A 26,743-nucleotide genomic window follows, 5' to 3' on the forward strand; every position below is an offset into this window, starting at 1 on the left:
GTTAGTCCTTGTAGTGTTAGTCCTTGTAGTGTTAGTCCCTGACATGGCCACTGCCTACTAGTCCATAACAGTGAAAGCCTCCCTTAACACCCCCACCCAACCCCACACCAGAGATGACCCTTAACCCCAGCGAGCAACATTCCTCTGAGTGTGTTGTGGGTGGGGTCGGGGGCTGGGTCAGCTGGGCAGTGGACAGAGTGAAGTGAACCCTAGCCCTGGACTGGGAGGCATGCAGGCAGAGGCAGAGCTCGAATGGCCGTGCTCCTCTCCTGTCTGGAAGCTCGTTTAAAATGGATGAGCAAGCGTAACCCTCCAACCTCTGAACTGCTGTCTGCCCCAGGGCCTGTCAGCTTCCTCCTGGATCTGCTCACACTGGAGGGAGTCTGACCACAAGAGAAACAAAGTGGAGAAAAACACGCACAAATGCACGCACGCACGCTGGAGAGCGAGTTAGGCTGCAGGAGAAACACACACAGGGCCCCCCCATTCTGGGTTTCAAGCTTAGTTGTTGCAGGTCTGGTTTGTTTGACAGAACCGAGAAGAGGATGCCATTTTAGCGAGGGGTTATTAAAGCAGGGAAATGGGCTGTTTATCTGTTTGCCTTTTTAGTTCCTCCTGCATGAATCACACTTTGGGGAGGGAGGGGAAGGAAAAGAGAGAGGAGAAAAGCTCTCAGAAGAAAATTAGAGGGGGGGAGGGGGGAGAGGGGAGAGCGAGCATCTGCAACCATCTGCCTTTGCACCAAGAGTTGGTTACTGTGGCAACAAGTAAAAAGTCATTATGTCTAATTGACACTATGGCAGGTTCAGGTGTTTTCAGTTGTATCGTTTGTCTTTCACACCGCAGAGTGACTCACTGTCTTCTTTGGCTCCTCTCCTCCGTAAGTACTTTTTTTTTTTTGTCCCTCGCTTTCTGTGTACGGCGTGTATCTTTTGGCAGCGCAGAGTGATTTAGGGCGTGGGTCCCTCTCGTCGCCGTCTGTGAGGTCCCCCGCCCCACTGCCTCTTCTATGTTATTAAACACACACACACACACAGAGAGAGAGTACACCCGTTCCTGGTTCAGGGGCTTTCTTCCACATCGGGGCTTGTCAGTGCATGAGCCATAAGTAGCCCTGTGTTCCATTAGCCAACCACAAATGCTAAGTATATACAAGAAGCCTGTGTTAACTCTCCTCCTCACTTTCTCTCCTCCTCACTTTCTCTCCTCTCTCACTGACTTCCTGTTTTTTTCTTCCTCATTTAGTCTTCCTCTGTGTTTTGTCCGCTTTCTTTATGCATCTCCTCTTCCTCTCTTTCCCTGTCATCCTCTGTCCTGCTCTCTGTAGCCTGTGTCTGGTACATCATGTATTGGGGCTGCCCTTGACTGTGTATCAGAAAGCTTCTAAAGCCCAGTGTTGTGGACTAGCTTTATTACTTCGTCAGCAGGCTCTATTAGCCCTGAGTAGAGTGGAGGGAATGGAGTAGAGATTGGAGTGGAAGTGGTGCCTCTATTGCTTCCTGTTCCATTGACAGCAAGAGGTAACACAGGATGGTAGTTGTCCAGGCTACCATGTTGGCACCCATAGCTATCACATACAAAAACCATTTGATATGAACATACCACAGTGTGATATGCACACACACACACACACACCCTATATGTATGATGTCACCATGCAGTGTTGTCACATGCAACATGTTTATTTATTCTGCTGTACTCTCTCTCTCTCTCGCTCGCTCTCTCTCATTCCTGTCATATTCTGTTTTAATTGGTCTCAGGATTCAGTAGTGCATGAACCTTTCTTGGTGGAGGAGAAAAAAACGATCTAAAACGCTCCCATTTTAAGTAGAGGGCGTGATAGTTAATGAGGGGGCTTGTGTGTGAGCGAGTGTGAATCTCGGGTATCTTTGCTGGAGCATATGGTGTGCCATGAGTTTGTATGTGTGAATCTGTGTACGTGTGTGTGAAGGCCATCTGTCACCTAGCTATGGGTATAGAGCTCTCTCATTGGTGTTACTCTTTAAAACATCCCCCAGGACTTCACAACACCTGTTTGGTTCCCACAAAAGGTTGTGGGTTCAAAGTCCAGACAAGTTACTGCTTGGTAAGACTCCTAACCTAGATAGCCTGCTGTGGTGAATATGAATGGACACTTCGTGAAAACTGTCTAGCGATACAAGTCACTCTGGCAGGAGTGCAGTCTGTTAATCATAATGATTATAAGCAATAACAGCAAAAAACTATTTCAGCAGCTTTCTCTCCTTGAACCAGTTGGGAAATGCCCCTGACAGCTCTCATTAGCCCTGACTGGTTCAGTTTGACATCTCTGCTGCTAATACTTTGGGTTAGCATTAGATGTGGATCAGCAGGTCTGAGGTCAGCGTTTAACAGTGGTTCTGATGTAAGCAGAGCCTCAGTGTTGTGGGGAGTATAGAGGTACACCCCCTCCACAACACCTGTGTTGTCAGACCAATTACACAAGCAATTAGCCAGCTCTGACAGTCATGTGGGCGACTGGCATCTGGATGGGGAGATATAGCTACCCCAAAGGAGGAGGGGGATGCTGGGATATTTACCGTTCTCTCTCCCTGTGTGTCTCTCTTTTGTACCCATTTGTTTTCTATGTGGCTATGTGAGTGTGAAAGATGCGTGCCTGTGTGTATTATTAGTAATCTGTGCCTGTCTGTCTGTGTAGTGCATGGTTTGTTTTCACTCTGTGTATTGAGTTTGGCTGGGAGAATGGCTGTATAGGTGTCTCTTCACACTGCGTTTTGCTGACAACCCCTTAACTCTAGAGTGAGATCAGATGTGTGCTAATGCCAGCCCAGCGTCTCTGCTCGTCTGACAGGGACTGGGGTTGTAAGGTTAGACAGGAAGACACACCGCTCTGCTGGGAGAGAGAGAGAGGCCTACAAATGACTCTTTGTCCTGGAGGCGAGACAACCATGTCTGTGTCTGACCTGATGATGTATGGCAGCTGTTGTTGTTGTAGCTCAAACCTATTTTACCATGTCGACAAGGGCAATTTGAGTGAATAGGAATGCTGCGTTTTAAACGCACAGTGACCCAGAGGACGGTGGGCAGCATGTTTAGCGGCGCAGTATGCAGTGAGTTAATGTCAGCTGCAGGTCGTCGGGCTGTTGGAGGGAGTCCTCTACTCACAGACGTGGTGTGTGGCCGGAGAGGGAAGGCCTCATCACTGTAGAATGTGTCGTCTGTGTGGGTGGGTGGGTCTGTGGGATTAATAGCTGTCATCGTGCATGTTCCTGACGCGTTCATTTGAGTTGTGTTATCAGAGGCCCCATGATGCTTTGGAAGGGTTAAACTCTGTGACACCATCTTGATCTGCTCGGCCTCTCTCTCATTTTCCCGTCTCTCTCTAGTAGGCTCTTAACCCTCTTCCTCCCCCTCTGTGTTAACCAAACAATGTTTTCTCCATCTTTTCCATCAATGACACCTTCCTTTTCCTCTATCCTTCCCCCTCTTCCTCCTACTGTGCAACAGTCATTCTCTCCCCCTCGTCCTTCTCGCCACCTCTCTTTCCGCCCCCATCTCTCTTAAAAGAGCACGGCCTGCCCTAACACCAACTTTATCTCTCATGCCCCAGGCAGGGAGGAAAAGGAAATGACATCACAGTGTGGTGTCTTGTGTGACAGGGCATGGCAGGGTTGAGCCCAATGAAGTAGCTGCTGGACTTTGGCCTGGAAAAGGTCACACTGTACTCAGCTAGTAAACAAGCTGCTAGCTGGGAGAAAAGCTGCTGCAGAGAGCTCCACAAAGAACTCTGCCAGGATTTTATGTACTACAGGCCTGTTTTATTAAGGAGTGTTAAAGCATTACAGATCTTTTGTGCGTGCGTGCATGTGTGTGTGTTATCCAGTGGTTTGACAGAGCTTCCTAAGGGGATTTGGGCAGCAGATCTCTGGCTTGATGTTCCATGTTACGTGAGCAGAGCATCAGATCATACTAATACATGCTGCGATCCAGGAAATGGGAAGATGAAAAGAGCCCTGGTAATCCAGAGTGTGTGTAATCCCACCGAGATCTGACCATCCCGCCTGGATTACTGCCCCTCTGATGTGTGTGTACTGCAATGACATCGGAGTCAAGTTTGTGTTATGTCTCTCTCGCTCTGTGTGTGTGGTGTGTTTGTGACAGTTAAGATAATATCATGACAATAGTACATTTACATTTTTTGTCATTTAGCAGACGCTCTTATCCAGAGCGACTTACAGGAGCAATTAGGGTTAAATGCCTTACTCAAGGGCACATCGACAGATTTTTCACCTAGTCGGCTCGGGGATTATAACCAGCGACCTTTCAGTTACTGGCACAACACTCTTAACCACTAAGCTACCTGCCGCCCCACGCGTGTTAGTACACAGGTCAATGTGAATACATGACCTGTGTTGAGTATTAGTGGTACATGTTTGTTTACTAGGAAACATTTTTGTGTGTGCTATATTTGGAAATGTAGTATGGTTTGTTTTAGTGTTTGCGTGTGTACACTGCATTCGTGATAGTAAATGTTTGTTTGTGTACACTTCTTGTTGGTAAATGGAAGAGGAATTTGCATTAGTGAAAGAGGGTAATGATTTCTGTTTATTTATTTGTGCTTGTGTCACTGTATTAATGTATTACAGTGCGTGTGTATGTGTGTGTGTGTGTGTGTGTGTGTGTGTGGAGAGAATCCATGGCCATTATGTTGATGCAGATTAAGAGGGTACACAGGGAGTATATTCTCTGCTCTGGTTATGCTGCGCTGTCATCACAGACACACACTCTGAATGTATCATCTCTCCCTTCTCTCCACACCCCTCCGTTCTTTCCTCCATCTATTCTTTGTGAGGAACCTCGCCTAGGCAGGAAGTGGTGTCCATGTGAGAGTTCTCTTCCCCTATGCCCTCACTAATGGAAAGCAGGTCTCCTGAGAAAGAGCGAGGGAATAAGAAGAGAGAGCAGAAAGAGGAGGGGATGAGAGAGAGGGCTATTGTGAGGGAGAGATCGAGAGCGGGAGAAGGAAACAGGGGGAGAGGCTGGATGTGGAGCAGTTTGGCTGTTAGCAGTGCGTTAGAGCAGGGAGAGGGAGAGATGGGCCCAGAGAAGTCATCATTCTCAGTAAGGGGGGTTTACCTCTGCTGTAGCGCTCTGTCATCATCACGATCACAGAGGTTATGATTATTTTTATAAAATATGGTATTGACAATGACAACCCCCAGCCCCCGGATATATGGAAACAGCGGCAGCTCTTTCTTAGAAACCACTGCGAGAGAGTTTTCTCTTACATGTTTCCTTTATTCATAATCTAGTGTGAAATATCAGAATAACTCAGTCAGTGTGAACAGTGAAGTATTTTTTTCCCCTCTTAACAATCAGGCACAGCTCATAAAGATGTATGCCTTGCATACATAGGCTAACATTGTCTTAGTTCTCATGGCGGTTGGTTCTAGGGCTATGGGTTGTTTGACAGGCCTCAGGAGACCCACTGGGCTCAGAGTCAGGCCTTGTTGACAGTCTCTGGCTAATGCCCTGTAATGAACCATTGGAATGCTTGGATCCTGTGGGCTTGGCCCTCTGGCTAGTTAAGGCCGTCTCTTCCCCCGCTGCCCTCTGACACACGTGTTAGTAAACTTCACGCCCTGGTGGCCACTCTGCAGCGCCGGTCCCTATCATTCCTGTGCTTCTGATTATGGAAGAAGTGATGCGCCTCGCCAGGCTAGGCGAACAGCTCACATGACCCAGCTCTCTGACCTAGCACCCCACACCCCACGGGTTTGGCCGGTGTAGGCAGTCATTGTAAATACGAATTTGTTCTTAACTGACTTGCCAAGTTAAATAAAGGTAAAATAAAAATAAACTCCCCCATCCCCAGCCGACCCGCTCCCTCCTCCATGTATTTCTGGGTCAGAGGTAGATAGAATGCAGGCCCTAACCTATCCCCTTCAGCCAGGAGCTAGCGGTGGGTATGTGGCAGGACATGCACACTAGTCACACAGAGGGAGCCTCAGGCTGCACTGGAATACTGTCTCTTGCTGGACAAACTGAGGCTGGATAGTATTTAGCTAGCACTGTACATTCTGTCCCTTCCAGATAGCTTGGTAATCTGTCTTGTCGTATGTACTCTCGCAGGTAAGGTTAAGGCAAAAGCCTCAAGGCAATAGTTTGGTTTATTTCGTAGTTGCTGTTTAACCAGTAACCGTTTATGCATTTTTGATGGTAATGGATGTTGTTTTGTCGGTTAGCATGCTAATATGTCAGGGGCTATTTTCCTTTGTCTCTGTGCTATTAACTGTGTCACAACAGTTTAGGAATGCTGCTGGTTATAGTTGTTTACTTCACCTTTCGTAGGCCTGTCACTAGAGCAGCCCGGAAAACAGGAAAAATTGCATTTCAACAGTTTTTTTTCGTTGGTATTCTTCTGGAGGTTGTTGCTGAAAATATTGCTGAAATACCCCGCTCTCAAGTATTTCGGCAGTAATAAACACGCGCGCAAACTCACACATACACAAACACACACACTCATTTTGGCTATCGATGAAGATCTTGGAAACGTGCAGCTGGGACAAGTCAAGCAGATGTTAGCTGCATATCTCCAGCGCCTGCTGAACAGTTGGGATGGCTGGTCCTCAGACCTGAGGGGAAACTATAGGAGAGGTCCCTTAATTTACACCAGTGACTCGCTCAATTTGTCATAAACCAACAGGCCATGCTAACTTAGTCAATACATCTGACCCAAATGAGTGCATGATGATTAGAGAGATCTCTCTCTGTGTGTGTGTGTGTGTGTGTGTGTGTGTGTGTGTGGTTAGCGCATGTGGGTCTTGGGTAATCTGTGTGGTCACTTTAGCTGTCATAGTTATTTGTTAATGTAGCCTTTTCCATGGCACTCCAGCATGTTGCTCCTGGTCATCTCCATGTAAAAGGAGCCATGAGCACCAACATGTGAAGTTCATAGGAGCATGTCAAATTGAGTGTCAAATAAAAGCTAAGATTCTATCTTTTAGAAATGAAGAAATATATTTAAAAAATTCAACCATTTTCCATCCCAAAAATTAGGAATAAGCAAAGGCTTTGATATCTGGTCAAACAGATAGAAAAGGGGTCTTAGAAAACATCTAGCAGAATAAAATAAATGTTTTAAGGAATTAAAATGCACGGTAGGGAATGACAGTAAACAGACAAGCCGCAAGCGCCAATGCCGTCAAAAGCATCAAAAGCATCATGCGCTTCAAATTAGAAAGCAAGTCTATTTTTCTCACATCTGCGAAGCAATGCTGGTAAAGTGAGCAGATAAATTGCCAGAAAATAGACTGTTTGCGCATTGTTACATCTGGAATTGTGACATGTATAGTTAAAAGTATCTATTTAGTGTTGATACGTTTAGCTGCCAGTGCCAATAATGCATATTTGAAAACAATAACTTTATGCCCACCTTTGTTGATTTCGAACACAGGCATATAGCCAAGGCAGGCTACGGCTGGGAAACATGAGGAACTCCGTTCAAGGGAGAATACTGTGTGTTTAAAGAATGAGACTAGCTAAATTCTTTATAAACTACTGCTAGGGTGTATTAGCTACAACTCTTCTCACATTCTTGAGCCAACATAACAGGAGGCAGGTACGGTGGCTCCTTTAGTACATATAAGGTGAGTCAAAAGGAACACACAACAATAATTCACAAGGGCTACATAGCGAACATAACAAATACAACTGTTTATTATGGATTCTCATGACAATTAAGTTGGCATACGCTACGTAGTGTATGTGAATGACGCTCTCCACTATAGTGCACAAATGTTTACGCCGTTGACGGCTTAAGTATTAAAAGGTATCAGAATTGCATAAAAACGCAATGTTGAAGACCCCTGCCAACTAATATCAACACTTTTATACTTAGTTTTGGATGCATTTTTCTGCCTTCTGTAATTTTAAGAAACATTGCCTTGTGCTTTGAAATTATGTTACCAAAAACCCACATACATTATTTTAAAGATATTTTCTAATTTCTGTCCCTCATTGGATAATGAAAGTTCACAGACGTAACAAGTAAAGGTAGACCTATCAATTAGTAACGGAATTTAAAAAGAAAACGGTAACGGAATTTCTGCAACTGAATTGGCTACAATGGGAAATCATAGTAGTCACAAACCACAGTTGGGTTCACAAGTTTGGACAGTACAGCACAGAGTACAGTACAATAAAAAGTAGAGTTCAGTACATTCAAGAAAAGTAGAGTATAGTTCAGTCAGTACTGTAGAGTTGAGTACACTATATTGTACTGAACTGTACTCTGCTGTACTGAAATACTTTACTGTACTAAACTATAATGTACTGTGCTGAACGCTACTCTGCTGTCCTGTACTGCAGGGCTCGACATTAACACTTGTCCGCTTGCCCAGGTCAAGTATAAAAAATTGTTGGACAAGCAGATTATAGATTTAAGATGTCCGAATGGACTAGTAAAAAAAATCACTATCAAACAATTCGGCTACTCCGGATGCAATGTTTTACTCACTGTCCTCCCAATCTCTGCAGAGCGCATCAGAGTATAATTATTGTAGGCCTGCATTGACAGGCCCAAGAGGTCTTTCAATCATGCTGTCGCGAGATGCGTCTTTGAGGTCAAAGCGAGCCATGTTTGCACATTTGTTGATAATAATTGCTAGGGAGTTATTTGCCCAGTTAGAGCAATTTTTTGGTCAGCAATTAAAATCCTGGAAAAAGTCGTGTGTGCGAGTCACCTGCGTATTTGCCAGTGGGCCGTTGACAGAGGAAAGGAGCGAGAGGGAAAGAGGCGTTTGCGCAGCAGGTAAAATTATATACAGTGGGGAGAACAAGTATTTGATACACTGCCGATTTTGCAGGTTTTCCTACTTACAAAGCATGTAGAGGTCTGTAATTTTTATCATAGGTACACTTCAACTGTGAGAGACGGAATCTAAAACAAAAATCCATAAAATCACATTGTATGATTTTTAAGTAATTAATTTACATTTTATTGCATGACAAAAGTATTTGATCACCTACCGACCAGTAAGAATTCCGGCTCTCACAGATCTGTTAGTTTTTCTTTAAGAAGCCCCCCTGTTCTCCATTCATTACCTGTATTAACTGCACCTGTTTGAACTCGTTACCTGTATAAAAGACACCTGTCCACACACTCAATCAAACAGTCTCCAACCTCTCCACAATGGCCAAGACCAGAGAGCTGTGTAAGGACATCAGGGATAAAATTGTAGACCTGCACAAGGCTGGGATGGGCTACAGGAAAATAGGCAAGCAGCTTGGTGAGAAGGCAACAACTGTTGGCGCAATTATTAGAAGTTCAAGATGACGGTCAATCACCCTCGGTCTGGGGCTCCATGCAAGATCTCACCTCGTGGGGCATCAATGATCATGAGGAAGGTGAGGGATCAGCCCAGAACTACACGGCAGGACCTGTTCGATGACCTGAAGAGAGCTGGGACCACAGTCTCAAAGAAAACCATTAGTAACACACTACGCCGTCATGGATTAAAATCCTGCAGCGCATGCAATGTCCCCCTGCTCAAGGCAGCGCATGTCCAGGCCCGTCTGAGGTAGGTAGCTGAGGGAGGTAGCTCAGTTGGTAGAGCATGGCGTTTGCAACGCCAGGGTTGTGGGTTCGATTCCCATGGGGTATGAAAATTAAAAAGAATAATGTATGCACTAACTGTAAATCGCTCTGAATAAGAGCGTCTGCTAAATGACGTAAATGGAAATGTAAATGTCTGAAGTTTGCCAATGACCATCTGGGTGATCCAGAGGAGGAATGGGAGAAGGTCATGTGGTCTGATGAGACAAAAATAGAGCTTTTTGGTCTAAACTCCACTCGCCGTGTTTGGAGGAAGAAGAAGGATGAGTACAACCCCAAGAACACCATCCCAACCGTGAAGCATGGAGGCGGAAACATCATTCTTTGGGGATGCTTTTCTGCAAAGGGGACAGGACGACTGCACCGTATTGAGGGGAGGATGGATGGGGCCATGTATCGCGAGATCTTGGCCAACAACCTCCTTCCCTCAGTAAGAGCATTGAAGATGGGTCGTGGCTGGGTCTTCCAGCATGACAACGACCTGAAACACACAGCCAGGGCAACTAAGGAGTGGCTCCGTAAGAAGCATCTCAAGGTCCTGGAGTGGCCTAGCCAGTCTCCAGACCTGAACCCAATAGAAAATCTTTGGAGAGAGCTGAAAGTCTGTATTGCCCAGCGACAGCCCCGAAACCTGAAGGATCTGGAGAAGGTCTATATGGAGGAGTGGGCCAAAATCCCTGCTGCAGTGTGTGCAAACCTGGTCAAGACCTACAGGAAACGTATGATCTCTGTAATTGCAAACAAAGGTTTCTGTACCAAATATTAAGTTCTGCTTTTCTGATGTATCAAATACTTATGTCATGCAATAAAATGCAAATGAATTACTTAAAAATCATACAATGTGATTTTCTGGATTTTTGTTTTAGATTCCGTCTCTCACAGTTGAAGTCTCGCACAGACCTCTACATGCTTTGTAAGTAGGAAAACCTGCAAAATCGGCAGTGTATCAAATACTTGTTCTCCCCACTGTACAACAGACTAACTAGATAACCTGCCAAACTAAACAATATGTTTTGAAATGGCTATCTCGCTAGTTAGCTATTAGCATGCATTATTGTCATGTCCGATTTCCTAAAATAACTTTCCACCAGCACTCGTGTATAACCGCAAATGGCCAACACGCAGTTTATATGGGTGCACAGTTGATGAAACCAATGCTGCATACTCTGGTTGTAAAACAGTCTCTCAAGATCACAAAGTTAAATATTCTTAGAATAGCCTAATTTACAAGTAACTCCTATGCTGTCAAGTACGCCTCTCCCCTATTTGACCTAGATAGTTTGTGTGTATGTATTGATATGTAGGCAACGTGGGCCTTTAAAAAATGTTTTGATGTAGTTCTGTCCTTGAGCTGTTCTTGTCTATTAATGTTCTGTATTATTTCATGTTTCATGTTTTGTGTGGACCCCAGGAAGAGTAGCTGCTGCTTTTGCAACAGCTAGTGGGCATCCTAATAAAATTCCAAGATCTTCCCTGAACACTGAATATTTTAACCTTACAAATAGATACACATCTTAGTTAACCACTGTACCTTAGCCATTTGATCCCTGGTTCATTGAAGGAGTGAATTATTTTATAAAGACATAAAAAGTAATTGGTTGTAATTGTAATGTTGTAGGGTGGCCAACCCTCCTCCTGGAGAGCCCAGTAGAGCTACTGGGGGTGCAGGCGTTTTCTCCAGCCCTGCTAGACCACACCACATTGTAAAATACATCCGCTTCTCAATAAGCTGATTCTGGTGTGTTTGAGCAGGGTTGGATAAAAAGCCCACCCAGTAGCTTTCCAGATGAAGGGTTGACGAACCACAGTGCAGTATTTTACTTTGTGGGGGGTTAAGTGCCTTGCTCATGGCCACAACGGCAGGAGATATAATACATGGCATCGGAGACCAGCAGCCTTCCATTGTCAATACCAGTGATGGTAATGAAGGTAAAACATTTTTGAAGTGGTTCCTTGCATCATACAACACAATTTTCAGTCACAAGTGACTTGAGCTTCCGGACAAGTAAAGAAATCTGTCCTACTTTTCAGAAGGAGAAGTGGCTAAAAAGGTTAATGTAAAGCCCTGCACTGTACTCTACTGTACTCTACTTAGCTGTGCTGTACTGTGCTGTACTTTGATGTCCAAACTTGTGAAATATAGAGGTCTATGATTGGTTCAGATTTGGTTTGGACCAACCAAATTTGGTCTTGATAAGGGGCAGAGCTCATTAAAATAATAGCCAATGTGTAGAATAATACCCAAAGGAGGATATTGCATATTTATACCTTCGTGTAGGATACATCACCTGAAGAGAATGACTTTCATATCCATAATTATGCATTTCTGTGTATTACAGATCAGGGACCCATGATGAAATTCCGTTATCACAATTTCGTTAGTGGGTGTAAATCCACTTCACCTACGGTAGTACAATAACCAAAAAGGAAATGGGTCATTTCATAGCTGGCACCCCATTCTTTCTGCAGACATTGTTGAATCTTAATTCGGAGCAGATATTTAAGAGTTTTTGGAAAACGTGGACACAGAAAATTTAGATTTTACCAAAATTCTGTTACCAAACTTTGCATCTGCACAGTTCTTTCAGTAAATGTGTTTTTGTAAAATGTTCAGTGTCAATTGTTAAAAGTAGTCCTTGTGCATAGTTGTATGGTTTGTTCAATGGTTTTTGTATGGCATACATTTTAAGTGAAAAATCTGAGTCTCAGCGCAATTCCGTTTCCGTAGAATTGCCCTACTATAAAACATGCCATAGCAACTCTCTCGCATAGCGACACCATTTTCAGATCACGACCCTGTTTATATTTAGCGTAGCCTACCTTCATTTTTCTATATACCAAGATTTGCTTCATGGTGTTATGTGTCCCACCTGTTTACCACACACAACGGAACAGGTTAGCCCAGGAATTGTCATCAGTGTGGATTGTACTATTATCAGTGGTAACATAACATGGGGGGACTGATAAATACTGTAAATCTAATAAAATGACTTTTGTCTATCTGATGGGTTCTGATGCCTCTGATCTGAACCAGGTCAGTGAGTAAATAGACAGGGATGATGAAAGCAGGGCAGCCTTGTTGTCCTTTAGCCTATCATTAGGCTCAGCTCAAAGCGGTCACAGGCCAGTTTAATATGTAACTAATTGCGACGATGCTCTCTAGTCTGGACAGGAGCTGGTCAGTGTTGAGGTAAAGGTCCAGTTAACCCTGCTGATGACGATAGCGTTATACTGGAGGTTGGATAAAAACTAGAATGGTTATGGCTCTTTATTCCACATGGAATGCATTTGTCTATGCTCTCAATTTCTATGCCCTGTCAGTATTGTCTAACATTCTATCAACTGAGCATGGCCCTGCAGTGGGCATGGCTAAAAGCCTATTCATGCTGGATCCGAAAAATGTGGCCGGAGGCTCTGTACGGATGGGGTGACGCAATTGCAGAGCCTCCGGAGGCATGCAGAGGCCAAATTGAGTTCCGTACCGCATCGCCGCGCACCTCCCAAATTTTGTAACATTGCGGAGGGCTCCGTATAGCTCCGCATTGACATGATTGGTTGACAGTAGGTGGGGCGGGAGGTCCTGTATAAACACAAACTCACTTCCTTCACAACAGCTCTGCGCTGCTCCGCGAAGCGCAAGAAGTATGAATGCCCTGACTTATGGACAGGCCGTATCACCGTAAATGCTGCACGGCCAATGCAGACGTCGGATGCCTTTTAAGGGGACCGAGGCAATGCCCAGCCCTGCATTTACATGCAGGTTTGTGCTTTGACTGGAAGCACACTCCACTGGCTGCTTGCCTACGGAGCAGCAAGGAGAACTGCCCCTTCCTACCTTCAGGCTATGCTCAAACCTTACACCCCAACCCACCTCTGGTCTCTTGGCCGTACAACCCCTACGGGGGGTCAGCTCCGACTCAGCCCAGTCAAAGCCCTTCTCTGTCCTGTTACCTCAGTGGTGGAAAAGCTTCCCCATGACACTAGGAGAGCAGAGTCCCTTCCCTAACGTATGGAACCCTACCCTTCAAATTCTTAACCCCCCCCCCATAAAAATATATAAATGCAATTAAATTCACTCATCTTTTCCTACTGGCACTGACTTTGCTGATAACTTCTTTATTGAGGAAAAATTTACTTACTACGACTGTGATATGTGGTTGTGTCACCTAGCTATCTTAAATATGGAATCCGCAGTAGGGTGAAACAGTGCCACTGGCCACCCCACCAGCATTGTTATTGTTTTTGTTGCTGAGCTGAGGAGTGTTGTGCTGCATGGTCCCCAGAAAATTGCAGTGTATATATTGTGCCCTTCTATCTCGCGTGCAATGATGTCTGAGGGGGAAAAACAGTGTTCGTTGTTTCCAGTAACTTCTTTGTTGTTGTAATATCGGACGTTAAGGATTCAAGCTTTAAGATGAATGCACTACTACTGTAAGTCGCTCTGGATACGAGTGTCTGCAAAATGTGTGTTGTCCTGGTCCTGCTCTCTTCCAGTCCACTCTGTGTTGTTTGTTCTATGTGAAGGGCTCATTGATCTCCGGCTAATCACTGCCAGCCAGCCCAGAGCCCTGCAGCAGGATGTAGGGCCATGAATTAACCATGGCTGCCCAGGTCTTATCACCAACCAGCCCTCTATCGACCTGCAGCCCAGGCACAGGCTCCACACTCAGTCTCCCTTCATTATAGAGACTGGTTGTCCTGGATCTCTCAGCCAGCCCCCTTTTTGATGCATTTTTCATACATGTTTTACTCTGCAAATATCAAAACAGAAGAAATTCCTTTTGATATTGATCTCTTTTGTGCTGCCACCTGGTTATGCACCTAGTGTAGTAGGTGTGCGCTGCTGTAGTGTTACAGTAAACAGAGTCTGGGTAGATAGAACTTGCTTTCCACAGTAACTTTTGAATCCCTTATATTATTGTCCCCTTTCTACAATGAAACCTACAACCGTGATACCTGTGGTCGTGGTGTGTGTTATCTACAGTGTTCTCTCTCTCTCTCTCTCTCTCTCTCTCTCTCTCTCTCTCTCTCTCTCTCTCTCTCTCTCTCTCTCTCTCTCTCTCTCTCTCTCTCTCTCTCTCTCTCTCTCTCTCTCTCTCTCTCTCTCTCTCTCTCTCTCACAGTGATACACTTTGAACTATTCTCTTTGTCTCTACAGACAGTTCTGTCTTCACACTGACTCTCTATGACAAACTCAGTTCAGTGGGTATTCATTATTCTCCAAACCCTGCCTCAAAAGCCCCATTCATTCATCATTAACAGTGGTTTTAATGTGTTTACTAAATACATAGATGGGTAACCATGAACTGGGTGTGGGTTCTTTTACTGTAAACTGCTGTGTTTAGTGCTTTGGGGCTTTGTCTAGTGGTTTTCTTGTTCTCTACAAGCCTGACTGTTTAGAAATGGCCTGTCTATCAAAACGTTATGAATGTTATCTCCCTCATTCATTTCTACCCATAGGAGCTATATTTATGATTTGTAGGCCTGTGTCCTGCCAATAGGATCGGTTGTGTAGTGGTGAAAGTGCTTGCTCTGAGAACAGTGTGTGGGGCTTGGAAAGAAACATCTGCAAGTTATATCTCCAGACAGTATAATACCAAATTGAACAGCTATTACATCTTGGTAAATGTTACGAGACATGCAATTTGAGATCATAATTAGTGATGCTACATCTGTCCGCAGAGTCTTTTTTCAGGAACCAGAGGAAAATGATTTTTTTGATGGAGAGGAAAGCAGCCAACATTCAATGCATCCTTTTGAAAGGCAGTTGGGCTTCCCTAGTTGCCCAATTAGTACCTCTCTCTATGTGGATTTGTGTGTCAGTGAGAACTATATCATCACGTCTTGTAGAACTGCTGCTGGCTTAGAGACAACACTGTTAGATGTGAGATAATTATGTATCCTCACATAAGATCCTGTTCTGCTGTTTTAAAACTTACAAAGCAGGGAAGAATATAGCAAACAAGCCTTAGGGAAACTACTTTTAGTATGGTGGGTAGTAGAATGTCAAAAAGAGGTTAAATGTGAAGGAATGCATCAGTTAATAGTTACTGACTGTACTGCAGTTGCCTTAAGTAATGTGTAGCATTCCAACAGCTTTGCTTCTGACCTCAATCTCTTCAGGAAACATTCAGTGGTGAAATGGGATCACAGATTAAACATTATTAACGACACACAGCAACGATGTGGGAATTTTAAATGAGACATGGAACACCCTCCAAATAATGAATTGGATAATGACAATTCATCTTTCCCACAGTCTTTTATATAATTTATTTAAAACATCTATCTTTCTCTCCTTCTCTTGTAGAGTCAGACCCAAGACCAGTAAGAATATTTGTATGGAAAGACCGCCCTGCAGCCTCCTCCCTAGAGCTTGTGGGCATGGCAGGATGAGTGTCTGCGTTCGATGATGATGGCAAAAAAGCAAGATGCAAAGGCACCCACCTACAACCTGGTCGTGGTGGGCCTGTCTGGCACAGAGAAAGAGAAGGGGCAGTGTGGCGTGGGCAAATCCTGCCTGTGCAACCGCTTCGTGCGTCCCAGCGCAGACGACTTTTACCTAGACCACACCTCCGTGCTAAGCACCAGCGACTTCGGAGGACGCGTGGTGAACAATGACCACTTCCTGTTCTGGGGGGAAACGGGGCGGGTGCTGGAGGAGGGGCCAGAGTGCAGGATGCATGTGGTGGAACAGACAGAGTTTATTGATGACCAGACGTTCCAGCCGCACCGTTCCACAGCCCTCCAGCCCTACATCAAGAGGGCAGCCTCCAACAAGCTGGCCTCTGCAGAGAAGCTAATGTACTTCTGCACGGACCAGCTTGGGCTGGAGCAGGACTTTGAGCAGAAGCAGATGCCCGAGGGGAAGCTAATGGTGGATGGCTTCCTCCTCTGTGTGGACGTCAGCAGGGGCATGAACCGCAACTTTGATGAACAGATGAAGTTCATCACTAATCTCTACAACCAGCTAGCCAAGAACAAGAAGCCAGTGGTTCTGGTGCTCACCAAGTGTGACGAGGGGGTGGAGCGCTACATCAAGGACTCGCACACATTTGCCCTGGCCAAGAAGAACCTCCAGGTGGTGGAGACGTCAGCACGCTCCAACGTCAACGTAGACCTGGCCTTCCTCACCCTGGTGCAGCTGATAGACAAGGGCCGGGGCAAACCCAAGATCATCCCTTACTTTGAGGCCCTGAAGCAGCAGAGCCAGCAGATCGCCTCGGCTAAAGACCACTATGAATGGCAGGTCAGCCGCATCGTGAAGAACCACAATGAGACATGGCCCAACATCAACCGGCGCATGCAGACCTCCTCAGAGTACAAGGAGTACGTCTTCCTGGAGGGCACGGCCAAAGCCAAGAAGCTCTTCCAGCAGCACGTCCACAGGCTGAAACAGGAGCACATTGAGCGAAGGCGGAAGGTCTATCTCAGCACCCTGCCTCAGGCACTGAATTCCCTAGTCCCTGAGCTGGACGAGATCGACCACCTGAGCTGGTCCGGGGTCCAGAAGGTTCTGGAGACCAAGCGGGACTTTTCCCATTGGTTCGTTGTGTTGGACGACACCCCCTGGGAGACCACGCCACATATAGACAACATGGATGACGAGAGGATTCCCCAGGATCTCCTGGAGACCCCTGTGGCCGAGACGATTTACGAGAGCCACCTGGAGCACCTGAGAAACGAGCGCAAACGGGCGGAGATGAAGTGGGAGTTCAAGGAAAAGCTCAATGCCTCTCCCTTCATCACAGCAGGCAAACCCTGGGAGGAGGCACGCAGCTTCATTATGAATGAAGATTTCTATCAGTGGCTTGAGGAACAAGAGTACCTAGACATCTACAACAGGCACCAGAAGGAGATCATCGACCGAGCCAAGGAGGACTTTCAGGAGCTGCTGCTGGAGTACTCAGAGCTCTTCTATGAGCTGGAGGTAGATGCCAAGCCCAGTAAGGAGAAGATGGGGGCCATCCAGGAGGTGTTGGGGGAGGAGCAAAGGTTCAAGGCCCTGCAGAAGTTGCAGGCAGAAAGGGACGCTCTGGTGCTCAAGCATATTCACTTTGTATACCACCCCACCAAGGAGACCTGCCCAAATAGCCCCCACTGTGTGGACTGTAAGATCGAACAGGTTCTAGCCTCCAAGTTCCCCACTCGATACTCCTTCTTCGATAGCCATAAACCGGGTGACGGGAACGCAGATCGGATAAACCTGGTCATTCTGGGTAAAGATGGCCTGGGTAGAGAACTGGCCAATGAGATCAGGGCTTTGTGCACCAATGACGACCGGTATGTGCTGGATGGGAAAATGTACGAGTTGTCCCTCCGGCCCATAGAGGGCAACGTGCGTCTGCCGGTCAATTCCTTCCACACGTCTACTTTCACCCCCCATGGCGTCCTGTGTCTCTACAACTCTAAGGAGTCACTATCCTACATTGTGGAGAGCATTGAAAAGCTTAGAGAGTCCACGCTAGGCCGAAGGGAAAACAGTCTATTTCAGCTGCCCATGACCCTTCTCCTAGTCACCAAACGGGGAGTAGGGTCCGTCAGGGACATTGGGGGGGAGACGGCCCACACACTTATCCTCCAGGGGCAGCAGGTGGCTGGGAAGCTACAGTGTGGTTACCTAGACCCTGCCTCCCCTGGGGTGGGCTATGGACGCAATGTGAATGAAAAGCAGATCAACCAGGTGTTAAAAGGTCTTTTAGAATGCCGTAGGCCCCCTGGGAGCGTAGGCAGCAGCTCCCCTCCTTTACCCCCTTCATTCAGAGACTCTCACTCCCAGCCCATCCCCGAGACAGACCTGAGGATAGTCATGTGCCTGATGTGTGGGGACGATTATGATGTGGAGCAGCTCCTCTCGCCTCTCCTGCTGCCTCAGCACTGTCGGCCGGCCTCCAGCCTGAGCAGTGGCACGTCCGTGCTCCTAGAACTCACGGTGGGGGCCCAGAGGCACACCATCGACCTCTCCCTGCTCTCCTTCCACTCGTCATTTGCCCTACGGAAGAGCCGGCTGGTGCACGGCTACATTGCTGTGTATTCGGCCAGGCGCAAGGCGTCCATGGAGACCCTGTGTGCGTTCCTGTGCGAGGTGCAGGACATTATCCCCGTGCAGCTGCTGGCGGTGGGGGAGAGCCAGGCTGAGCTTTCGGACTCTGAGGCGGCCAGGGAGCAGGTGAGCCAGGGGGAGGAGCTGGCCCGGGAGATCGAGGCCAGGTTTAACACAGTAGTGTGTGGGCCTGGAGGGGTGGTGGGAGGCCTGCACAGGATAGACCTCTTCCAGCCCTTCCTGAAGGAGGTTGTGGAGAAACGCACCATAGTGGAGGCCACACACATGTACGATAATGTAGCAGAGGCCTGCACCAGTGAGGGCATGAGCCCGGCCCGCTGTAATTCCCCCAGCCCCATCAACACACTGCTAGACTCTGAGGAGGATGTGGAGCCCTCGCCCCCCTACCCTGATGGTACCCTCACCTCCCACCTGGGGGGCTTCAAGCTCCCTGACCTGGAGTCCAGCGATGCCTTCTCAGTCATTTCCGAGATCAGCACCTTCGAGAGCAAGCTCAACAACAAGGTTCCCCCCCAGGTGCGGCCCAAGCCCACCGTACGGAAAGTCAACCTGGGGCTCTACATGGACCAGCAAGGGACCAACCGCCGCTCCTTACCCCCTGCTGTCACCTGGGCACCGGGCAGCGACGGAGGCTACGACCCCTCGGACTACGCAGAGCCCATGGATGCCGTGACGAAACAGCGGCCCACGGAGGAAGAGAGCATCTACTCGGTGCCCCACGACAGCACACAGGGCAAGATCATCACCATCCGCAATGCCAACAAGCATTCTAACGGCGGGGGCAATGGCTCGGATAGTGAGGCTGACAGCAGCTCCCTGGAGCGGAGGCGGAAGATGTCTGCTCTGGGGGTGAAGCCACGGCTGTACCGCGACCGCTCTAAACGCCTGGGCAAGTTCAGCAGCTTCCGCACTAGCTTCTCTATCGGCAGTGATGATGAGCTGGGGCCACCCAAGGCAGCAGAGGAGCTGGGCGGGGCGCACAAGGGGGACAACTCTATTAATGAGGAGGGCGAGGACCCCAAGAGGAGGAACATCCTCAGGAGCCTGCGCAGAAACACCAAGGTATGTGCCCCAGGGTGGGTGGGTGTCTGTGTCTGTGTATCTATCGTTCATCAATAATGTCACATCAGATTGCATACTTTCAGTTTTTATTCTTCATACCAGTCACATACTCTATATAGAGAAAGAGAAAACCAGCTGTGATTCATTGAGATTTCCCCCTATTAATTACTTAATATACAATCTCTATTAAGCTATTATAGACTACTTAATGAGTTTCATCTGTTTAATAGTGTTTTGTCTTCACTTACCACCTTTATAAAAGTTACTTAGCAGCAGTGTTCCTATTGCACTGTTCAGTGTTTATTGGTGTGTATATTTCCTCACCTGTGTGAGTGTATGAGCTGTGATCAGAATAATTAGCACTGTGCTCTAAATTTGTTGCCGAAGGGAGGCTTCTGTGCTTGTCTTCATTACTTATATGCCTAGGGATTTCTATGTCGTGTCTCTACTCACTGGAGCCCATCTCATTTGAGTCTGACATGCTATAGAGGGTCTAGGTCTAGGTCTAGGTTTCCTTCCAGGCTCTTTAAATCAGCCCAGCCTTCTCGCACTCTGTGGTCCTACTTTTCTTCTGCGACGCGGGAGTCCTCCAAACTAGCCCAATCATGGGCGGAAGCAGCGAGAAACTTCAGCTATTGAACTCATCCAGCTCAGGAGAAACTGTTTAATGAATAGGGAGCACAGTGTATGCTCAGGCTAGTTGTGTATGTATGTGTGTGTGTTTCCCTGTATGTGTGTGTGTTTCCCTGTATGTGCGTGTGTTTGTCAGTGTTTGTGTGCGCGCTGTCATTATTCCACAAACGGACAAAATTCTCACACTTTAACCCATGCTGACATAGCTCATTATAATTTGACACAAACACCATTAAAACTGAAGTTACATTTTTGACAGTTTAGTTTCAGACATTTCTTTCACTGGTCACCCGAATGAGGGCGTTAACGTGAGTAAAAAGGGAGAGAATTCTTTTACGGCCCCCTCTCCCACCTCCACACTGTCTCTCTGTACAGCAGTTGTTTTACCCTGGATTAAAGCATCCCTAGCTCTAACCCACTCACTGTTCACAAATTACAAACCTGTTACTGCTACAGCCCTAGCTGCAGTCCAATAGGCTGAATAGTTTTAAAACATTCTCTTCAGTAAGTAGATATGTGCAGAGTAGACCCAACGGGTTTATGACATGCTCTGGTGGGCTGTGTGTCTAATCCAGAGAGTTCCCTGCTGCATCAGACCTGCCCTAAGAGCGTGATAGGCTGCAGTCTCACTGAATAAAGTGAATAGAGAGTGATTGGCAGCTGAGTGGTCCAACTGTGCGGCATGTTTTCAGTAGTGCTCTAGTGCTGCACCAAAACATGCCCAGAGACTAGTGGACATGCCCTGGATTAATTTTCTCCTCATCCTCCCACACATTCTCCTTCCTTTCCTCATTCCCGACTCTCCCTCTCTTTACCTCCCTGCGGATGAAGAGGGATAGAGTGAATATAGGACTCAAACATGGGCATCAGCCTCACTCTGCACACTCTGCACCCTGCCTCCCTCAGACACTCTGCAGTGAAACATTTGACCCAACACCGTCAGTCTTATCTGCCTGCCATAGCTCCCATTCACACAGAAAGGCTGACACATAAGTGCCTCTTAAGTGGGAGCGAAGGCAGTGTATATGATTAGACTGGCTGGGAGAGAAACAAACCACCCTGTCGCTGTGTCTGCCTGCCTGGCGGTGTGTGGGTGATAATTACTATGGGTGTCAGTAGGGAAGACAGGTGATTTATGTTTTCACACAGCGGCGATGTCCCTCTACTCCATAAACTATATAAGACTGTTTAGTTGTATATATCCTGAATGATGCTCTATAACATCACAGATCTAGAGATAATTAGTTGGCGGAACCAGTATAGGGGGGAACTTAATTTAACCACCCCAAACAAATAAAACAAAACTGCTTAATGGGACTAGGCTAACTACTCCCCATACTGCAGAGCACAGCCTTAGGGCTGATCTGGGGCCTGTGCCCCCGCTCCACTTACATTAGAGCCTTTATTACATAATGGGAGCCATAACAAGGTCATCAGGTTCCCAGATCAGCTGTTTCTCTATTGATGAGGGTCGCTATAGAACCAGCTGTAGCCTTGCGTCCCCTCAGGGCACCGCACATTTGGGTCATTATAATCAATAGAGAGTGTCCCTGTAAGTGTGACCTGAGGTCAGGGTTGAACCAGCCAGTCCTGTCTCTGTGTCTGCCTGGCCGCCGTTAGGCCTCAGCAGTGAGTACACAGTGGAAACTAACTAACCCTCTCTCCCTGTTCAAATACATTCACCTCAGGCTGTGGTTGGCTGACTTGGCAGAGGTCTCGATCTCTCCCTTTGTATTTCTCCTCTGTCTCTCTTTGTCTCTGTCTCTCTGTCTCTCTCCACCGAGACGCCAGAAACGTTTCCTCTCCCTCTCTCTGCTCCTGCAGCCTTTTTAAAACCTGAGCCGACAAGTGGAATGTTTTAAATTCCTGCATCACCTAGTTCCATTCTAATACGCCGCTAGCACTGCACAGACAGAGAAAAAGAGAGAGAACAGAGAGAGGGAGACAGTGGTGGAGCGGTAGAACCCTGGTCTCTTGTGTTTTTTATTAAGGATGTGTTTTGTTTTCCTTGTGTGGTAGAGGTCTGTTGTCTTCTCAGCGCTGGCCACATCCTGTCTCAGTAAGCAACTCAGAGGAGTGGCCACAATGAGAAAAATGCAGGGAGAGACAGTGTGCTAATGGCTGATAGGAAACAAATACAAGGTAGCTCACTAGTCTCAGGTCCCAAATGCGCACATGACTCTACTACTACTACTACTACTACTACTACAGACATCCAGGAAATAGCTTGTTTGTGTAGCAGCAGCGTCATGCCAATCACTCTCCTTTTGAACTGTAATTTGTGACCTAATTCTATAACAAGTGTGTGTGTATCTGTGTGCTCCTGTATGTGTGTGAGTGGAGAGGTGGCTGCAAGGAAGGGGGGGTGGGGGGGTGCAATGCATAACTGGCTCGAGAGGTGGAACTATTCTCAAATCAGTTAAACAAAAGCAGAGAAAGATTGCAAGGATGGGGCCTCATAAAACAAGAACAATAAGGCAGGTGAGAAAAGCAGAGTTTTTGGGTTGTTAGTGTAGCCAGGGGAATGTAGGGTGGTGGGCAGGGTGGTGGTGGGTAAAGTAATGGAGCAGAGGGGCCAGACAAGGCGGCTAGGCTCACTCAGAGTATCATGCTGCGCTGCTCTGCTCTGCTCTCTGTCTGACAGCCCTACAGCTCTCCAGCCCCAGTACCCAGCCAACCATGGAGCTCTGCCTCAGCTCAGTCTGTCTGAAAGGGCCTTGGGTGGGGGTGGGGGGCAGACAGCACTACTAGACTCCCAGGCCTCTCGGGCCAGCAACACATTCCCACTGAACGCCATTTTAAGTGCACCGTACAAGTTGAGTTACTGCTTCAAATGCACAGACGTAGCTGTAGTAGCTTATAAGATATAATTACATTCTGATAACAGCAGTAAGTTAGGGACTTATTAAAAACGATGAATGTGTTTCGGATGGGGTAATGTTCGAGGGATGCAGTGTCGTGCAAAGGGAGTATGACAAGGGAGAGGAAAGAGAGTGCAGAGGATAAAGAAAACAGAGAGAGGTGAAAAGTGGAATGGAGATGTGTATCACACACACAGCTCGAGACAGGCATGTATGACTCTTATCAGCTTAGGCCATCAGAAGAATCTGCTGCAAGGGTGCGTATGTGGGTTGTGCTGTGTTGGTTGATACAGTAGATGCCCATGTTAAGAATGAAAGTATGGTAATGTGGTCATCTGTAGCTCAATTGGTAGAGCATGGCGCTTGTAACGCCAGGGTAGTGGGTTCGATCCCCGGGACCACCCATACGTAAAAATGTATGCACACATGACTGTAAGTCGCTTTGGATAAAAGCGTCTGCTAAATGGCATATTATATTATTAATGTGTGTGTTAAAATTGTGTCCATGTCTATTGTCTAAAAACAATCCATGTCTCGGATGGATGATGAACAGCAATGAAAACACTGCTTTCCTCATTCTCATCTCCCTCCCTCCCTCCCTCCCTCCCTCCCTCCCTCCCTCCCTCCCTCCCTCTCCCCTCTCTCAGAAACCGCGGCCCAAGCCCAGGCATTCCATATCCAAGGTAGAAAGCAACTACTTTGGCGTGCCATTGGCCAACGTGGTGACACCTGACCGACCCATCCCGCTCTTCATCGACAAGTGCATCCGATATATTGAGGCAACAGGTAAGCTACACATGTTTTACGCAGAGGCTGCATTGTTGTTTTGAATGGATACTATTGATTACTGCGACTATTGAGAAGATCAATACAGTGGCATATAGAGGGAGTAGGTGGCTTTATTGATTTACTCCTGTACTGGTTCTGTTTGTGACCCATATCACTATTCAGGGAGCAAAGGTCACAAGCAGTTTCTGACCTCAATATCAGCAAGGTCTCCTGCTCTCTCTCTCTGCTTTTCAGTTTTCACTTTCAGCCCACATACCTCTACCTTTCCGTTCCTCCGTTATCTCTTTCTATTCCCTCTCTCATCCATCCCCTGTCAGTGTTTTATCAGTCATTTCTGGTGGGACTGTGGTTCTCCCTGAGGAAGCTTCTGTAGTTTTCTCTAAATCAGAGCTGTGTCTGTTCCTGTGATAAGAGAGCTGGATGTCTCTCTCTTTCCCCCTCTGCTTCTCTCTCTGTTGGAGTTGTGCTGCTCTTCGTGTTTGCCTGTGGCGCTGTAGGTGGCAGGAGGGGCCCTGGTCAAAAGTAGTGCACTATATAGGGAATAGGGTACCATTTGGGAAGCAAATGTGTTGGAGACCTCCTGGTAGCAGTGTTTGTGGTGCTGTGGGGTCTGCATTCGTTCTGTACAAGGGATAGTTTTGTGCAGTGCTTCTGGATTAGTGTGTGTTTGCGTGTGTGCGCATGCACGTGCACATTGATGTGTGAGAGACAGTGTGTAATCGTGTGTGTGTGGAGCAGCTTGACTGTCTCTCTCTCTCTTTCTCTCTGTCTCTCGCACTGTTTCTCTCTGTGTGTGTCTCTCTCTCTGTCTCTCTCTCTGTCTCTCGGTCTCTCTCTCTTGCTATCTCCCTCTCTCGATCTCTCTCTCTGTCTCTCTCGCTCTCTGTGTCTCTCTCGCTCTCTGTTGCTCGCTCTCTCTGTCGCTCGCTCTCTCGCTCTCTGTGTGTGTCTCTCTCTCTCTGTGTCTGTCTCACTCTCGCTATCTCTCTCTCGCTATCTCTCTCTCTGTGTCTCTCTCTCGCTATCTCTCTCTGTGTCTCTCTCTGTCTCTGTGTCTCTCGCTATCTCTCTCTCTCTGTCTCTCTCTCTGTCTCTCTCTCTTTGCGTCTCTCTCTCCCTATCTCTCACTATCTCTCTCCCTATTTCTCGCTATCTCTCTCCCTCTCTCTCGCTATCTCTCTCTCTCTCTCTCTCTCTCTCTCTCTCTCTCTCTCTCTCGCTATCTCTCTCTCCCTCTCTGTGTGTCTCTCTCTCGCTATCTCTCTCCCTCTCTGTGTCTCTCTCTCTCTGTGTCTCTCTGTCTCTCTCTCTCTCTCTCTCGCTATCTCTCTCCCTATGTGTCCCTCTCTCTCGCTATCTCTCTCCCCTCTCTCGCTATCTCTCTCTCTCTCGCTATCTCTCTCTCACTATCTCTCTCTCACTATATCTCTCTCTCGCTATCTCTCTCTCCCTCTGTCTCTCTCTCTGTGTGTGTCTCTCTCTCGGTGTGTCTCTCTGTGTCTCTCTCTGTCTCTCCCTCTCTCCTTCTCTCTCTCGCTACTCTCTCTCTCTCGCTATCTCTCTCTCCCTCTCGCTCGCTCTCTCCCTCTCGCTCGCTCTCTCCCTCTCGCTCGCTCTCTCCCTCTCCCTCTCTGTGTGTCTCTCTCTCTGTCTCTCTCTCTCTCTGTCTCTCTCTCTCTCTCTGTCTCTCTCTCGCTCTCTCTCTCGCTCTCTCTCTCGCTCTCTCGCTCTCTGCTCTCTCTCTCTCTTCTCGCTCTCTCGCTCTCTCTCTCGCTCTCTCTCTCTCTCTCTCTTCGCTCTCGCTCTCTCTCTCTCGCTCGCTCTCTCCCTCTCGCTCTCTCTCGCTATCTCTCTCCCTCTCTGTGTGTCTCTCTCTGTGTCTCTCTCGGTCTCTCTCCCTCTCTCTCTCGCTCTTGCTCTCCCTCTCTCTCTCGCTCTTGCTCTCTCTCGCTCTCGCTCTCTCTCTCTCTCTCTCTCTCGCTATCTCTCTCTCCCTCTCTGTCTCTCTGTGTGTGTCTCTCTGTCTCTCTCTCTCTGTCTCTCTCTCTGTGTCTCTCTCTCTCGCTATCTCTCCTATGTGTCCTCTCTCTCTCTATCTCTATCTCTCTCTCGCTCTTGCTCTCCCTCTCTCTCTCGCTCTTGCTCTCTCTCGCTCTCGCTCTCTCTCGCTCTCGCTCTCTCTCTCCCTCTGTCTCTCTCTCTCTCTGTGTGTGTCTCTTTTGCTCTGTGTGTGTCTCGCTCTCTCTCTCTCTCGCGCGCTCTCTGTCTGTCTCTGCTTCGTATCTCTGACAGAGTAGAGATAATCAGCCAATTCATATTCTCTGTTTAGGGTCAGATAGCAATTTAGTTTCGTTGAGTCCATTGATTGGTTCATGATTTTGTTCATTGGAATTCTTTCATTTGAAGCAGTGCCTAAGTGTCAGCTTGGTTGGTTAGGTCCAACACCAGCTGACTGAGCTGAACTCAGCTCTTGGGTTTGAAGTGCTTTAAATTGCAGACTCGCTATCTCTCTCTGTGTCTCTCTCTGTCTCTCGCTATCTCTCCGTATCTCCCTCTCTCTCGCTATCTCTCTCCCTCTGTGTTTCTCTCTTTCTCTGTGTCTCTCTCTCTGTGTCTCTCTCTCTCTGTGTGTCTCTCTCTGTGTCTCTCTCTGTCTCTCGCTATCTCTCCGTATCTTCCTCTCTCTCGCCATCTCTCTCCCTCTGTTTCTCTCTTTCTCTGTGTCTCTCTCTCTCTGTG

The 26,743-nt window shown here is 47.3% G+C and overlaps 1 protein-coding gene across 1 annotated transcript in view; it reads left to right on the forward strand.

The window, feature by feature from the left end:
* LOC121560279 (rho GTPase-activating protein 35) overlaps positions 1 to 26,743 on the forward strand; it is a 92,195-nt gene that overhangs the window by 30,080 nt on the left and 35,372 nt on the right. Inside the window, exons 2-3 of the mRNA XM_041873295.2 lie at positions 15,906 to 19,721; positions 23,863 to 24,001. Coding sequence (XP_041729229.1) covers positions 16,005 to 19,721; positions 23,863 to 24,001 — 3,856 coding nt within the window. The 5' untranslated portion in view covers positions 15,906 to 16,004. The remainder of the gene's footprint in view (positions 1 to 15,905; positions 19,722 to 23,862; positions 24,002 to 26,743) is intronic.

Source organism: Coregonus clupeaformis, chromosome 5 (assembly GCF_020615455.1).
Source record: "Coregonus clupeaformis isolate EN_2021a chromosome 5, ASM2061545v1, whole genome shotgun sequence".
Taxonomy (NCBI): domain Eukaryota; kingdom Metazoa; phylum Chordata; class Actinopteri; order Salmoniformes; family Salmonidae; genus Coregonus; species Coregonus clupeaformis.